At 53.0% G+C, this 14,819-nt stretch overlaps 1 protein-coding gene across 1 annotated transcript in view; it reads right to left on the reverse strand.

Annotated features, from left to right (window-relative positions):
- KIRREL1 (kirre like nephrin family adhesion molecule 1) overlaps nt 1-14,819 on the reverse strand; it is a 103,816-nt gene that overhangs the window by 25,070 nt on the left and 63,927 nt on the right. Inside the window, exon 2 of the mRNA XM_081891451.1 lies at nt 4,353-4,502. Coding sequence (XP_081747577.1) covers nt 4,353-4,502 — 150 coding nt within the window. The remainder of the gene's footprint in view (nt 1-4,352; nt 4,503-14,819) is intronic.

The raw sequence follows: 14,819 nt of genomic DNA on the forward strand, positions 1-14,819 counted from the left end.
GCGACCAGCACAGAGGCAGGCTGCCTTTACGCTCAAGTAAAACACCATTGCGCAGCGGAGTCCCGGGGCCCTGGATGGGGGCCTTTCCAGAGCAGCTGCTTGGGGGCGTCTCAGGCTCCCTCCCCTGTGGGGCTGAAGCAGAAACCGGGCGGAGAGGAAGACCTCCAGCCGACACGGCAGGGCTGTTGTGCTGCAGCTGAGCAGCGAAGGGAGAGGCGTTCTTCCTTAGTCACACAAGCCAGGATGAGAGAAACTCTGTGCATCGTAGGAAGAGCACTCGTGTGTCTGCATAGGCACCATTTTGCGCACGCTTCATGATGGCCCTCTTCTCCCATCCCCAAATTTCGGGACTGGCCTGGGCTCACCCAGACTTCCTTTCGTGACGTGCTTTGGAGTCACGGGTCCGGACAGTGGTTTATACAGATTTTCTGGTCCCACCTCTTTCTCCGGGGGAAACCTGTTGTTAAACACTGAATTGGAACAAAAGGCGATCTGCAGCAAACCCAATGGCTATTTGCTTCGATTCAGCAAGCAGGTTCTCGGGGCGCAGCCTCCTCCCCACAGCTGCAGAATTTGGGACGGAGTGACAGATCTGTGTGGCGTGGGAACCGCGGCTTCTATTCCCAAGGAGCCCCTTTTCTGCCCTTAGGAAGGCTGCGGACGTGCGCCTGAAGCCCCCTGCCCAATCTGCACCCGTGCAACCTCTGGGAGGGCTGGGGGGGCAGCGCCAAGGGGGCTCCCTGCTCAGTCCACCTCGCCCCCCCCTCCAGGAAGAGCAGGTGCCAAGAAAAAGAATGTCAACATATGCAAATGAGCTCGGTGCGCATAATTTCCTCGTTAAAAGTGGCAGAGTGCAGCTTTCTCCTGGTGTACCACCGTAATAACCTCGGCGTCAGGTTTTAATTATTTTCATTTATTTGTTTTGCTCCCAGGACGCTGGTCTGTGGAGGCGGGCGATGGCTTGGTCAGGGCGGACGGGGAAAAGGTCAGGCGGACGTCTGCAAAGTAACCGTCCGAGGAGTTAATTAACAAAGGCCGGAAAAAACAGAAGGGCATCCTGCTCTGGCCAGTGGAGTCCCAGGGGGGGCTGCCCCCTCCTGCCCCCTAGAAAGAGGATCAGCCAGAGCCCCGACTCCATCCCCACCGGCCCCAAAAGGAGCCTGCATTCCCCTCTCCTGGCCAGAATGAAGAACACAGGAAGATACCTTGGGATCCCCCTAGCTCAGCATTGTCTACACTGACTGGCAGCCGCTCTCCATTCCTTCTTCACACAGGGCAGGGTTGAACCATGGAACTCCCTGCCACTGGAGGGAGTTTACAAGAAGACTGGATAAATTCATGGGGGAGGAGAGGACTATCAAGGGCAATGAGCCAGGGTGGCTTTGTTCTGCCTCCACGGCTGTGTTGCTCTTTTGCTCGGATCCTGCTTGGGGGCTTCGTGTAATGGGCACCTGGTTGGCCACTGTGAGAACAGGAGGCTGGACTAGATGGGCTGCTGCCCTGATCTGGCAGCATCTTCTCATGTCTGTGGCAGACTCAGCTACAACAGTGCTCTGTGCGAGGCCAAAATTTGGTCCTCCCCCCCCCCCAGCCCTTGAGCTGCCTTGCCAACAGTGCCCCGCTTTGGGAAGGAGGTGCTGGGGCCCTGGCAGAGTCCTGGAGTCCAGAGCAAGGGCAGAGTCTGCCCTTGCTTCCCTGGGCTGCCTCCTTGCAGCTGGGAAAGTGCTAACTGGGCTTTGGGGCATAGCTGTCAACTTTTCCATTTTCTTGCGAGGAATCCTATTCGAAATGAAGGAATTTCCCTTAAAAAAAGGGAAACATTGACAGCTATGCTTTGGGGAGGAGGCGGGAGGACTCCAGGACCCTGTTAGAGCCTCACTCCTTCTTCCCAAAGCCCAGCGCCTCTCTTACTGGCTGCCCCCTCAGCTCAGCGCCCAGTGCCCCACTCACACAGCCCTGAATCTGCCCTGCTGCCACCAGAAAGGGAAGACTGGCCTGCCTTGGAGTGGATGTCCTTGTTGCCCAGCCCTTTGCTCTGGACTCGAAGGGCTGATCTCCCTCCTCTGCCTTTTCCCTCCCCTCCTGTTTCCTCTTGTGCTGTGTCTTTTTATTTCGCAAGGCTCCCTGCCCCACTTTCCCTGCCAGATTGCCTTACGCCCCATGTGCCCCCGTGACAGCTTCGATCTGCGGAACTGGCCCTGTCGCAGGTGCCACACAATCCCTGCAAGAACTCAATCTTTCAGCGTGGAAGCATCTGCACCCCAGAACCCCCTGCCTTTTGGCATCAGGCACGGTGCCCCTTTCGGCACCAGCTGAGAGCATTTTTGCTTAGGCAAGGCTATACCTGCTTGTGGGTACGAGTTTTGATCGGCCGCTCTTTGAACTTTTTGAGCCTTCTTAAAATTGTTATTAATTCTTATCAATCATTTTGTGAAATGAAATAAAGTTGGGGGATCCATTTTGCAAGGCGATAACTGTCCCAAAATTAAAGCTAGAGCGTTAAAAAAGAAAAAGAAATCAAGAATGAAATTGGAGAGAAGGGTGTGGGATGCCCAGGCCCTCTCCCAGTAGGTGGCGCTGATGGCACACTCAATGGGGCAGCCAGAGCAGAGAGAGGAGAGACCAAGGGAGGCTTCTTGAAATAAAATTCCTATGCCCAGAGGGAAGGTGCGTCGCCACCCTCCTCATGTGACAACCCTCTGCCCCAGGACTGGGAGGAGAGGGGCCACAGGGCAAGGTGGACACCTGCTCAGCATGCAGAAGGTCCCAGGCTCCACCGCTTGGCATCTCAATTTAGGGCTGGCCATGCCGCCTGCCTGACAATATTGAGCTGGCTGCTCAAGTGCCCGATTCTGCCAAGGCAGCTCCCTCTGCCCTTGCTTCAGAACAATGAGGTCTTGAGAGACCTGCATTGGCTCCCATTATGTTTCTGAGCACAATTCAAAGTGTTGGTGCTGACCTTGATAGCCCTAAATGGCCTCAAAGGGCCAGTATACCTGAAGGAGCGTCTCCACCCCCATCGTCCAGCCCAGACACTGAGGTCCAGCTCTAAGGGCCTTCTGGTGGTTCCCTCGCTGTGAGAAGTGAGGTTACAGGGAACCAGGCAGAGGGCCTTCTCGGTGGTGGCACCCGCCCTGTGGAATGCCCTCCCACCAGATGCCAAGGGGATAAAGAACTATCTGACATTTTGAAGACATCTTAAGGTGGCCCTGTTTAGGGAGTTTTTAATGTCTGATGCTGTATTGTGTTTTTAATATTCAATTGGGAGCCACCCAGGCAGGGTATAAATTATAAAAATAATAGACATGACAGAATGTCTGCTTTGTGTAATAAAGGTCCCACTGCAAGCAGGGAGAGGTGCTGCCAGTCCATGTAGCCCAGTGGTGTCCAAACTTTTTTCAAAGAGGGCCAGATTTGATGAAGTGAAGGGCCGTGAGGGCCGACCAAAGTTGTTAACCTTGTTGAACTTTTTAAAGGATTTTACCCACAGGAACCAGATTAAACCAACTGCCCCCCCAAATGGACTTTGGACATGGTGTAGACAACGTCAAGCCAGATGGATCTCACTAGCCTGCCTGGCCCCGCACAGCTTCCAGAGTCCCACCTGGAGGCACATAGAGGGGGTGGGAGACGATACTTCTTTAAATCCTCTGTTCTTACAAGGCCCTCTATTGGTAATGTTTTGGCAGAGGGTAATAGAAACGATCAACACGACTGTATGGAAGAATCTAAAGTTTGCAGAGGAAAAATATCCTTTTGAATTATATACCCAAGAAATGCTAACAAAGGGACAGTGCAAATGGACTCTCATAGTCCAGCAAAAAGACAGGTATTGATGAATTGGAAAAATAAAAAAAGAGTGCTTGAAAGGCGAAGATCATCTCTCTTCTAGCAAGTCAGGCTACGGGTCTCCCTAGCTCAGCATTGTCCGCACTGGCTGGCAGCCGCTCTCCCGAGTTTCAGGCAGGCGAGAGTCCCAGCCCTGCCTGGAGACGCTGCCAGTGGGGATTGAGGCTGCAGCCTTCTGCATGCCAGCCACACGCTCTCCCCACTGAGCTCCAGCAATCCTCCATGTCACAGCCAGGCTGGAGGTGAAGAGACTGGAAGGGAAAGAGGGCGGACGTTGCTTTGTGAAGCCAGATGAAAGCACAACATTGCCAGCCAAGACCCAGCAAAAAGGCAATTTCGCAGCCCCAGAGAAGAAAAATTCAGGGTGCAAAGCAAAGCTCCTTCGCAGGACAAAAATAACAGTGCAGGCCACCTCCAGCGCCACCGCACACATAACGCAAGGAAGGGGTTGGGCTAGATGGCCCTTAGGAGTCCCTTCCGACGGCCCAATTCTCTGGCTCTACCTTTGAGGCCTTGCCCCATCCCCAGGGCGAGGCCATCCTTCGTCCACTGCACGATCCCGGAATAGTTCAGCACCACGCAAGAGAGCACAATCCTCTGCCCGGCCACCACCGTCTGGTCCTCAGGCTCTTCGACAAAGCGGGTCTGCAGAACTGAAGAGAGAAAGAGGTGGGAGAGTTTGAGAACAGACCCCAAATTATACCGTAGGAAGTCTTATCATTGCTGTTATTGTTCTATCAATATGCGTCTGACTGCTTTAATTAAAGCATAATTGTTATTAATCCAGTGGTGGCGTAATGGTTAGAGAGTTGGACTAGGACCTGGGGGAGAGCAGGGTTCTAAATCCCCCCTTGGGCAGCAAAGTTCACTGGGTGTGACCCTGGACCAGTCACTGCCTCTCAGCCCAGCCCTGCCTCACAGGGTTGTTGTAGTAGGGATTAAAAGAGATGGGGAAGAACCACGTCTGCCACCTGGAGCTCCTGGGAGTAGAAAAGATGGGGCAGGAGGGCAACCAATAAAGAAACGTAAGAAATAAGTTGACAGCAGCTTTTCTGCCTTTGCTGGAGGAGCAGTAGGGGTACTTGAGCAACATCAAAGTGCACTGAAGTGCCTCGTGCATGTTTTTCCCTCTAACCGCCACCAGGCAGCGCTATCTCTTAAGTGTGCTGTTAATAAAGTGGTGTAAGGGCATTGCGGCATTGCAAACAGGGAAGCACCAGGCAGCCCAACACTTTGGTTTTTTACTCCTTCACACTTTGCTGTTCTGCTTCCACCACCAGAAGACGCAGGCGCTAATGGGGACCCGACACCAGCAGAAGTCGATGCATGCACAGACGCTGCCCCCTCACCTCCCTGGGCCTGACAGCACCCGCGTCGCCCGCTCTCCGTCGGCTTGTGGGTGCAAAGTGCAGCTGGCTCCCCCCGTCTCCCTCTCTCTCTGCCCGGGAGGAGAGAGAGAGATCAGGTCGATAGCGGTAGATTTTTCCCTTTCTTTTTATCTAGAGCAGCCGCGGCCGTCACATGGCACCCAAATGAACCGCCAGCCCTGGGGTTACAGGGAGATTGATCGGCAGCGGGGAGAAGGCCCCTCCCCACGCCAGCCTCTCTGTGCGGGCTCCGGGGGGAGAGAACCGGCTGCGTTGCCCACCGACTTCAAATGAAGTCACAAAGAGGAAAAAGAAATGGGAGTAGGCAGATTCTTGGAGAGAGGAGAGGAGAGGAGCAGTTTTTCTCCCCAGCCCAGGCTGGCAGCCTGCACTCAGAGGTTTGGAGAGTTGTTTTGGAATCGACGCAATAAATTCAGCCCCAAAGCCACCATCCCTCCCAATGAAACTAGTGACCCTTGTTTGTTTTTAATCCCTCTTTCCCCACCCTGGTCTGGCCCAGCTGCGGAAGCTCTCCTCTGCAGATCACCTGCTTGGCATGCAGAAGGTCCCTAGATCAACCAGTCAAAAGCATCTCTAGATCAGGCTGGGAATTCCCCCCCCCCCCCCGTGCCTGAAATCCTGGAGAGCCATTGCTGCCAGTCAGTGCAAGTAAGACTGATCTCATGGGAGCAATTCAGTAGATGGCAGCTTCTCATCCTGCTGTTGGGGAAGGTCTGTAGCTTAGTGGGAAGAAGAAGAAGAAGAAGAAGAAGAAGAAGAAGAAGAAGAAGAAGAAGAAGAAGAGGAGGAGGAGGAGGAGGAGGAGGTGGTGGTGGAGGTGGAAGAATACCCTGCCCATCTGGGCAGCTGAATCCCCAGGCAGAATCTCAAGGCAGGGCTGGGGAAAAGATCTTGTCTGCAATCACTGCCAGCATCTTGACCATGCTCCTCTTTAATTCCGCATAACAACTGAGTGGGGGACTTGAACCCTGGTCTCTCCCAGCGCCCAGCCTGACCCTCTCGCCAGGACACCACACTGGCTCGCAAACAACGAATCCATCCAACCTGCATGCTCTAAGCCCAGAGGGCGCTTGCTTTTTTTAAGCAAGTCCTTGTATCAAAAATAATTTGCAGTGGGTTTTTAAGAACCCCAAACCACAACACACCAACATGTTGCCCAATTCATTGGAGATGCTTTTTGAGTTGATTAAGGTTTTTTTATATAAAAAATCATTTAATCTAGTCAGTTAAACTCGATAACAGGCTACAGCACCAGTGAATGCGGACAAGTCTTCAGAGAGGGATAAAGGATCACAGGGTGACTGAGGGGGAAATGAGGAGAGGCTGGGAGACTGTGAGAAGAACCTGCTGGATCAGGCCCAAGGGGGCCCATCTAGTCCAGCCTCCTCCTCTCGTGGAGGCCACCCACAGGCAGGATCCGAGCACAAGAGCAACGCTCCCCTCTTGCGTCTTCCAACTGCAACTGGCAACCAGAGGCATGGCCGTCTCCTGCTGCGAAGGGCAGCCTTGGTGGCTAAGATCCTGGCTGCTGGATCCGGCCACAGGGGGCCCATCTAGGCCAACACCCTGTTCTCACAGTGGCCAAGCATTGCATGTGGGAAACCAGAAAGCAGGGTCTCTCCCCTCCCTCTCTCTGGCCTGGTGTTATGTAAAGTGGGAATGAGGAGGAGGCGCAGACAAAGATTCCCCTGTCATGTAAATGTCCTTGGGGATAAAACAGCCCAGGAACCTTCCTTCTGCTTTGCCTCTCAAGCTCCTCAAGGCCCAGGGAGGGCGAGGGGGGCGGGGTGTTGTCCTCTGAGTTGAAAGCAGAGAGCAAAAATAAAAAAAAGTGGGCAGTGCGGTGCAGTGGTTAGTGTCAGGTTAGGACCAGGGCTCAAAACCTCCCATTCAGTTTGCTAAGTCAAAAAATGGCCAGCTATCACAAACCTGGCAGCAAGACCAGCCAGGGATGCCGTTTCAAGAGCTAGAATGGCAGGTTTCCCAGAGAGGAGCAGGCGAGTGAGAGGCGAAGTTGATAAAATTCTATGTGGCCTGGAGGAAGCAGGTGGAGGAAGGTTTTCTTCCCCTCTCATAATGCTCAAACTGGTGGGCCTCCAACCAAGATGATTCCGGAGAGATACAAGAAAGTCCTTCTTCACGCAGCACATAAACGATGGACGTTGGCTCTGTGGGTTAGAGCTGGTGCTGATAACACCAGGGGGGTTGCAGGCTCGTGTGGGACGGCTGCATATTCCTACGTTGCAGGGGTTGGACTAGATGACCCTTAGGGTCCCTTCCAACTCTAGGGTTCTGTGAACTCTCTTCTGCAGGAGGCAGCGATGGCCACCAACCTGGAGGGCTTTAAGAGGAGGAGGAGCAGGAGGAGGAGGAGGAGGAGGAGAGGGTTGCCGGTGGCTCCAAGCCCGGATGGCTCAGCTATGGCTCCACAGTCAGAGGCAGCCAGGCTTCTGGATGGCAGTTGCTGGAAATGGCCGGAGGGGAGAGTTGTTCTTGCACTCGGGTCCTCCTTACAGGTTTCCCTTTGAGGCCTCTGCTTGGCCACTGTGAGAACAGGATGGGTCCACTTTGGCCTAATCCAGCAGGCTGTTCTTATGTTCATTTATATATATATAATATTTATTAAGTTTCCATTTTATACTATTAAAAGACATTCATGTTTTCCATATTATTTGTTCAAATAAACAGTTGACCTTCCACCCATCCATCTCATGGTCACCTTAATTCTCTTTTTATACGATAGCATTTGCACTTCTTCCTCTTTCCATTGATGTGCCTTCATTTATCAAAACTTTTTAACCAATATGTAAAAAGGTATATATCATCATTGTTACAAGTCTCCTTCGTTAAGTCCTGCCAGTGTTGTGAATTGCTTGCAATTGTCCTTCAAGTACAGTCATACCTTGGGCTGAAGTAGCCTTGGGTTGAGCATTTTCGGGTTGTGCTCCGCGGCGACCCAGAATGCGTTACTTCCGGGTTTCACCACTCGCGCATGCAGACACTCAAAATGACCTCACGCGCATATGCGGAAACAGTGAATCGTGACCTACACATGTGCAGACGCGGCTTGCGTTCACTTCAGGATGCGAACGGGGCTCCAGAACGGATCCCGTTTGCATCCAGAGGTACCACTGTATTCTATAAATTTACTCCAGTCTTTTTGGAATGTTTGATCACGCTGGTTTTGGAGTTCTCATGTTCATTCTGGGATGCATATTCCAGAGTTAGAACCGCTAACTTCTCCAACCACCGCCACCCACAGCCCGGTTGTCCTTGGAGGAATAGTAATAATAATAATAATAATAATTTATCTACACCCTGCCCTCCCCGGCCAAGGCTGGGCTCAGGGCGGCTAACACCAAAGGAGCTCCCCCCTTCTTGCTCTGAGCTTTGCTGGAGTTCTGCAGCTGGGCGATCTCCACCCCACAGGGCGGAGGCTGGAGGGGGCACCTACCCAAAGACCTCTCCTCCCCCCCTTCCCACTGCTCCGCCTCCTTCATCTCATCCTAGTTTCCCACCAGCGACTGACTCGCAGGTTGGGAGGAGTCTTCCAAACCATACGGGGAATTCAATAGGATTTCACACAAACTTTATGCAGTCCTTTGATCTTGTGTGTGAGTTTGCAAGTGCGTCTCCCCCAACTCCACTTGGACAGACCCTTCAGTGACTTTGGGGGAAGGGGGGGGGCAGGCCTGCCAGGAACAGAAAGGAGGGAGAAAACAGAAAGGAAGGAAGAAAGAAAGACGTGAAGGAGCTCAGAGGGAGGAAGGTGACAGGAGCAGGGGAGATCAAAGTGACGCCAGGCGCGTCAAGAGAGCAGGTGGGGAGGCTGCAAGGAGGGGGAAAGATCAGAGCAGAGAGGGAGGAAGAGCAGGGAGAGGAGATCACAGGAGCAGCAGATCCTGGGCTAGGAAGCAGCGAACTGTCTACTCAGAGTAGACCAGGTGAAATTAATGGACCTTTAACGGGGCTTCTTAGAAGTGAATGTGTCACCACTGTTTTGGCCGTTCTCAGACTGGGCCAGTCCCAATGGCCTTCTGTCACACTCTGAATACATTATACCAGTCGCTGGACCCAACAGGAAGCGAGAGGGCTCTGGTGCCCGGATCCTGATTGCGAGTTTTCTGGGGCAGAATGCCACCTTGCCCTGTCCTGCCACCTGCAGCACCATGCCTGCTTCTCCACCTGCCCTTCTGCCTCCACTGAAGTGGCACCAGTACCAATTTCAGGCCAGATCTTGCAGGATTTTGGGCATGATCTTGGCCGATCAGGGCTGTCTTTCCACGGGGGTGCAAGGGGTGAGGGGCGCCTGGGCGCCGAATTCTGGGGGATGCCAGGCGCCCCTCACCCCTTGCACCCCCGTGGAAAGACAGCCCTGATCGGCCAAGATCATGCTGCTGAAGCCACCTAAGGTTTTAACTATCTACCTGTTACGAAATAATAAATAATTTTGATCAAGCTAGAAAAACAAAATACATATATACCTAGGTATTACCGAACGTATACCTACTGTTTCACTAAAGGACTTCCGACTTTGTTTGCTCATTTACCAAAGATGCACTGTGCCAGCGGCGGTGCTTGGCATTCACAACGGCACCGTGCACGCGAAATTAACTCTTATATCATCATAAAAGCTACCAGTTCACCAGGGGCTAAACTAAATTTGGGGGCGCTGGGCAGATCTTTGCACCCTGGTGGCACATATGCTAAGGACAGTGCTGTGGCCAATACTGGGTGCTTCTCATGTGCCCGTGGCGGAAGTGGCAGAGCAGGCAGGGTGCCCACGCGTCTGCCACTTTGGAGCCACTGGGCAGCCACTGTGCAAAGAGGGTGCTGGACCAGATGGGCCGCCTTTGCCCAGGCTCTTGTTCTGTCCTTATGGAACCTCCAGGTGCAGAGGCTGTCTATCTGGATTCCTAAGATCTTCATGGTATTTGGCCCCTGTGAGAAGAAGAGGCCAGACTGGATGAGCTGCCATTGTCCTGATGCCAGGCTCTTCTTAGGTTTGGATGTGGACAGGGAAAACGGGGTTCTTTCCAGTCCCCCATTTTTGAGTCTTCAATTCCATTCAGGCTCCTTTCGAGAAATGTTGCAGAATGTGTTTGTGTGTGTGTGTGTGTGTGTGTGTGTACAGTACGCAAGTGTGTATTGAGAGGGAGAGGAGCCATTGTTGGTTTGCCGTAATTACACCTCGTACCGATGACATTTCAAGCAGATTAAAATGATAAACCGCACTGTAATCATAGCTAAAGAGCAGGCAGAAATAAGGTTTGCGAGGAGAGGGAGGCAGAGAGAATAGCCATTTATTCCTCCCTTCCCTCTCCAGGCCTTAATAATGCATACGCATCCAACGAAAAAATTGTCAGATGAAAAGATGTGCGGGCTTCTTCATCTGCTCAGCTCAGAGAGAGTAAGAGGTACCAGGAAGCCTTTTCAAAAGGTGCTTGCCAGAGGGCATCCCTCCCCCTCCTGCCGCCTAAAAACCTCCAAACGTATAAAATAAAACAAGAATACCAAAAAGGCACATTTCCTTCCAGCGTGGAAAGCGCACGTTCAACTGCTCCAACGCTGTTAATTCTCCAGAATTTCCAAACTCTGCAGAACAACGCTATCAGCCTTTCCAAGCTGGTACCCGGAACAGCAGGGCAGCAATCATGATTCCACCCACTGGAAGAGGCAGGCAGGGAGCAGCCGCCATTTTTAATGGGGCGAAAACGCAGGGCCTTCGGCAGGCGGAAATGAACAGGTGAAGCATGTCCCCGGAATGGGAGCGCAATGAGGAGGAAAACTCCTGTTAATATCTGGCGGCGAAAGATATGGAGCGTGTTTGTGTGTGTATTAGGTACATTGCCATCGCTCTCTCGCTCTCGCTCTCTGAACGCGCACACCTCCTGCCTGCCAGCCGAAGGAACATGCGGGAAGAAAACGAGCCTGAGAAGGACCTCACGGACCCAGCAGATGTTGCTGGACTCCCCACTCCAGCCAGGGGGAAGTGGGTGCTGCAAGCCCTTAAGCCTGAAAGGCCCAAGGCTCACCACCCCCTGATTCCAGGAGAAACGCTGGTCTTTAGGCATCAAATGCTGCTCACCAGCGAGGTTTAAAAGCAGAAATGGGGAACGGCGCCAGATAGCTGGATCACAACTCCCCGCAGCTCCAAGTGTGATGATGGGAGATGGAGTCCAACAACTTCTGGTTCCCCCTTGCAAACATCAGAAAAGCCCCATTGGGTCAGAAACATGGGCATAGCCAGGATTTTTGTTGGGGGGCGGGACAGGCAGAACCTCAGTTAGCCATGTATTTTCACTGATTTTTTTTGGGGGGGGGCAGCTGCCCCTCCCTGCCTACACCCATGGTCAGACACACAGAAGGTGGGTCCTTCAGCACTTATTCACAGAACTTATTTTCCTGAAATGCTCCACTTTGCGAAGGTCCTTTTAAAACTAGACACAGGAATGTGTCGGCACAGAACAGAACGATTGTCATGATCTACCTTGCAGGGCTATTGTGAAAGGCAGGAGATTTATATATATATATATAAAACCTGCACCGGACCCTGCAAAACTGCCAAGAGGGAGTGTGCGTGATGCATTCTGCATGGCAAGTGCCAGGCGTCCCCTCCCGTCGCCCGCCCTGCTTCTTGCACACACACACAGGTAAAAAAACACTCCTGATATTCCAGCAACCCACAAATCAGGCTCCCTCTGCAAACAGAACAGTTATATACATGATGAGTAACACACTGCAGAGGGAGTTCATTTAGCCCTGTTGTCGCTTCTTCCCAGATAAGAGAAAACACCGCAGCCGTATCGATTATTGAGCCAAAGAAGAAAATAATGGCTAAGGCAGATCGCAAGAAATCATTTATGTACAAAGACTCCGATTCTCGCTCCAGAAGCTCGGAGCTTAGAGACTCACATGGAAGCGGGGAGAAAAGAGAGCCCCAGGCAGCTGGGGAGTCAGCAACTGGGCAGCCCCTGGGCCAAACTCTGACCTGAGTCATGCAGTCAGCTGACCTACCAACTGTGGGGGAAGAACACTCTCATCTAAGACCTCCCGACATTTCAGATTGGGAAGGGCCGGAAGTGTGAGAGTGCACCTGCTTTGCATCTAGAAGGTTTCAGTGGTGTCTTCAGGCAGAGCTGGGGATAGGATCCTGTCTGCAGGGTCAGAATACCCCTGCCGATCCCCAGTGCCCAAGGGTGTGTATAAGGCCACGTTTCTGTCTAAATGAGTGTTCTTCTCAGAACCATGAGGACTAGAACCTGACTTGAGAAAGGCCGTGGCCAACGCGGGGCTTTCTAGATGTGGCTGGCCTGCAGCAGCTTTCGTCTTACGCCAAAAGTCCAACTCTTACCCTGGCCTTTATATGGGCTCACCCTGCTCTTCTGCTTGAAAACGTACTTTAAGACCAGGTCAGGGGGAAAAAATCAGATGGAATAAGTGAAGTTAACTGTATTACTGTATTTTAATATTTGGTTGGAAGCCGCCCAGAGTGGCTGGGGAAGCCCAGCCAGATGGGTGGGGTATAAATGATAAATTATTATGGTTATTATTTATTAGAGGAAACTTGGTCTGCTCAACAGCGCCAGGACTAATGGGCTCGGCAACTCCACTTGGAAGGTCTTGCCCTTCTGAGGCAGTGGGGGAGGCAGAAGGTCCTCTCCTTCCCCCGGCTGCTGCCTCCATCACCTCCACCCTGGTCCTTCTCCCCAAGCAATCTGAGACTCCCTGCAGGGTCTGCCTTTGCTCCTCCCTCTTCATACCTCTTCTGGTCCTGGGAGAGCAGCAGGGAGGGCAGCTAGTGACAGCAGACGCCCCGGCCTCTTCCCCAGAAGGACTCCCCTCTGCCTCTTGGCCCTCCTCCTCTCCTGCTTCCGCTTCTGACACCGTCTTCTCCCTCAGGCTCTGAGCCGTCTTCCCTTGGGGGCTCCCCAGCTAGTGCCCCACACCACTCCTCTGCATCCAACCAGTCCACGGCGCTACCCTTGCTGTAGATAAGCATGCAGAACCCCTGCTTGGCATGCAGAAAGTCCAATCCCGGACACCTCCAGGCAGGGCTAGGAAAACACTTCTTCCCAAAGCCCAGGAGAGCTGGTGCTGGTTGACAATACGGCCTAGGACCCTCGTACCTACAGGACCGCCTCTCCCGGTCTGCCCCACGGAGAGCCTCAAGGTCCATGAATAGCCACACCCTAGAGGTCCCAGGCCCTAAGGAAGCCAGATTAGCCTCAACCAGAGGCAGGGCCTTTTCAACACTGGCTCCGGCCTGGTGGACCGCTCTGTCTCCTGAGACCAGGGCCCTGCGGGATCTGATTTCTTTCCGCAGGGCCTGTAAGACAGAGTTGTTCTGCCTGGCCTTTGGCTTGGAATCAACTTGATCCCCTTCCCCTCTTTCTTTTTCCTTTCTCCTTCTGTGATGAGGCTGCATTTTAACGTTGTATTTTAATCTTGTTTTTTAAGTTGCATTTCAATCAACTTGTTTTTGATTGGTTGTTAGCCGCCCTGAGCCCGGTCTTGGCTGGGGAGGGCAGGGTATAAATAAAATGTATTATTATTATTATTAATACTGAGCTAGACGGACCCTCCTTCGGTGCTGAACTGGGTTCCCTCCTACCTCCTGCCAGTCGGCATCACCAAGAGGACCAAAGGACCAAAAGATCCATCTTTGGGCGGCAAGCTATCCCGAATGGATGCGAATGCTATGCAGATGGGCTTCTGGGTCGGGTCAGCCCCTGCCACAGTGGCCCCCTTTGGAAGGTTACAGGAAAGAGCCTGGCGCCTCACGGCTGTGCAAGCGCCACCGGGCCGCAGCAGCTGTGCCACCGTGACAGGCCACGCCGCGCGATCCGCAGGGAAGCCCTGGCGCAGCGCAAGACATTTCGAAGTAGGCTGAAGAAAGCCTCAGAGGCCGGCAAAGAGGAGGAGGAGGAGGAGGGGGGGACTGGGAATGCTCCGTCTTCCCCAAAGGGCAAAGGGAGGGAGGGAGGGAGACGCACGAAGACCTAATGAAGGGGCTGCTCCATTCTCAGCCCCAAGGGACTGGGGTGGACGGGAAGATGCGCGGCGTCGGCTCTCCGCAGCAGACCAGCCCAACCCAAAGCCCTTCCACTTGCTCACCACTGGGAACATGCAGGAACGCCCAGGAGGCTGCCAGATAGCGAGGCAGACCATTGGCCCATCAGATTCAGTGCTGTCTGCACTGACTGGCAGCAGCGCCCCAGGATTTCAGGCAGGAGTCTCTCCCCACCCTACCTGGAGATGCCAGCAGGAACTGAACCCAGGACCTTCCGCCTGCAAGGCAGCTGCTCCACTACACGACTCCCCAAAGCTTTGCACACTTTTAGGGATCCTGCAGCTCTGCAGAGATGTACTTATTTTACCTGAGAGAGGCATGGGAATAGCAGGCGCTTTCCGGGCGGCGGCATTTAAAAGCACCAAAAAGTGTCATTTTATGTTTTATAAGTGTGTTGTTTACGTAAAACATACATACAAAGGGTGGCACCTGACTAAGTCCTTCTTAAAGAGCAGACCCACTGAAATTCAAGGATCTAAGATTATTATTGATTGATCGATTCCCTGCCC

Source organism: Podarcis melisellensis (assembly GCF_964234715.1).
Source record: "Podarcis melisellensis genome assembly, chromosome: 16".
NCBI classification, from domain to species: domain Eukaryota; kingdom Metazoa; phylum Chordata; class Lepidosauria; order Squamata; family Lacertidae; genus Podarcis; species Podarcis melisellensis.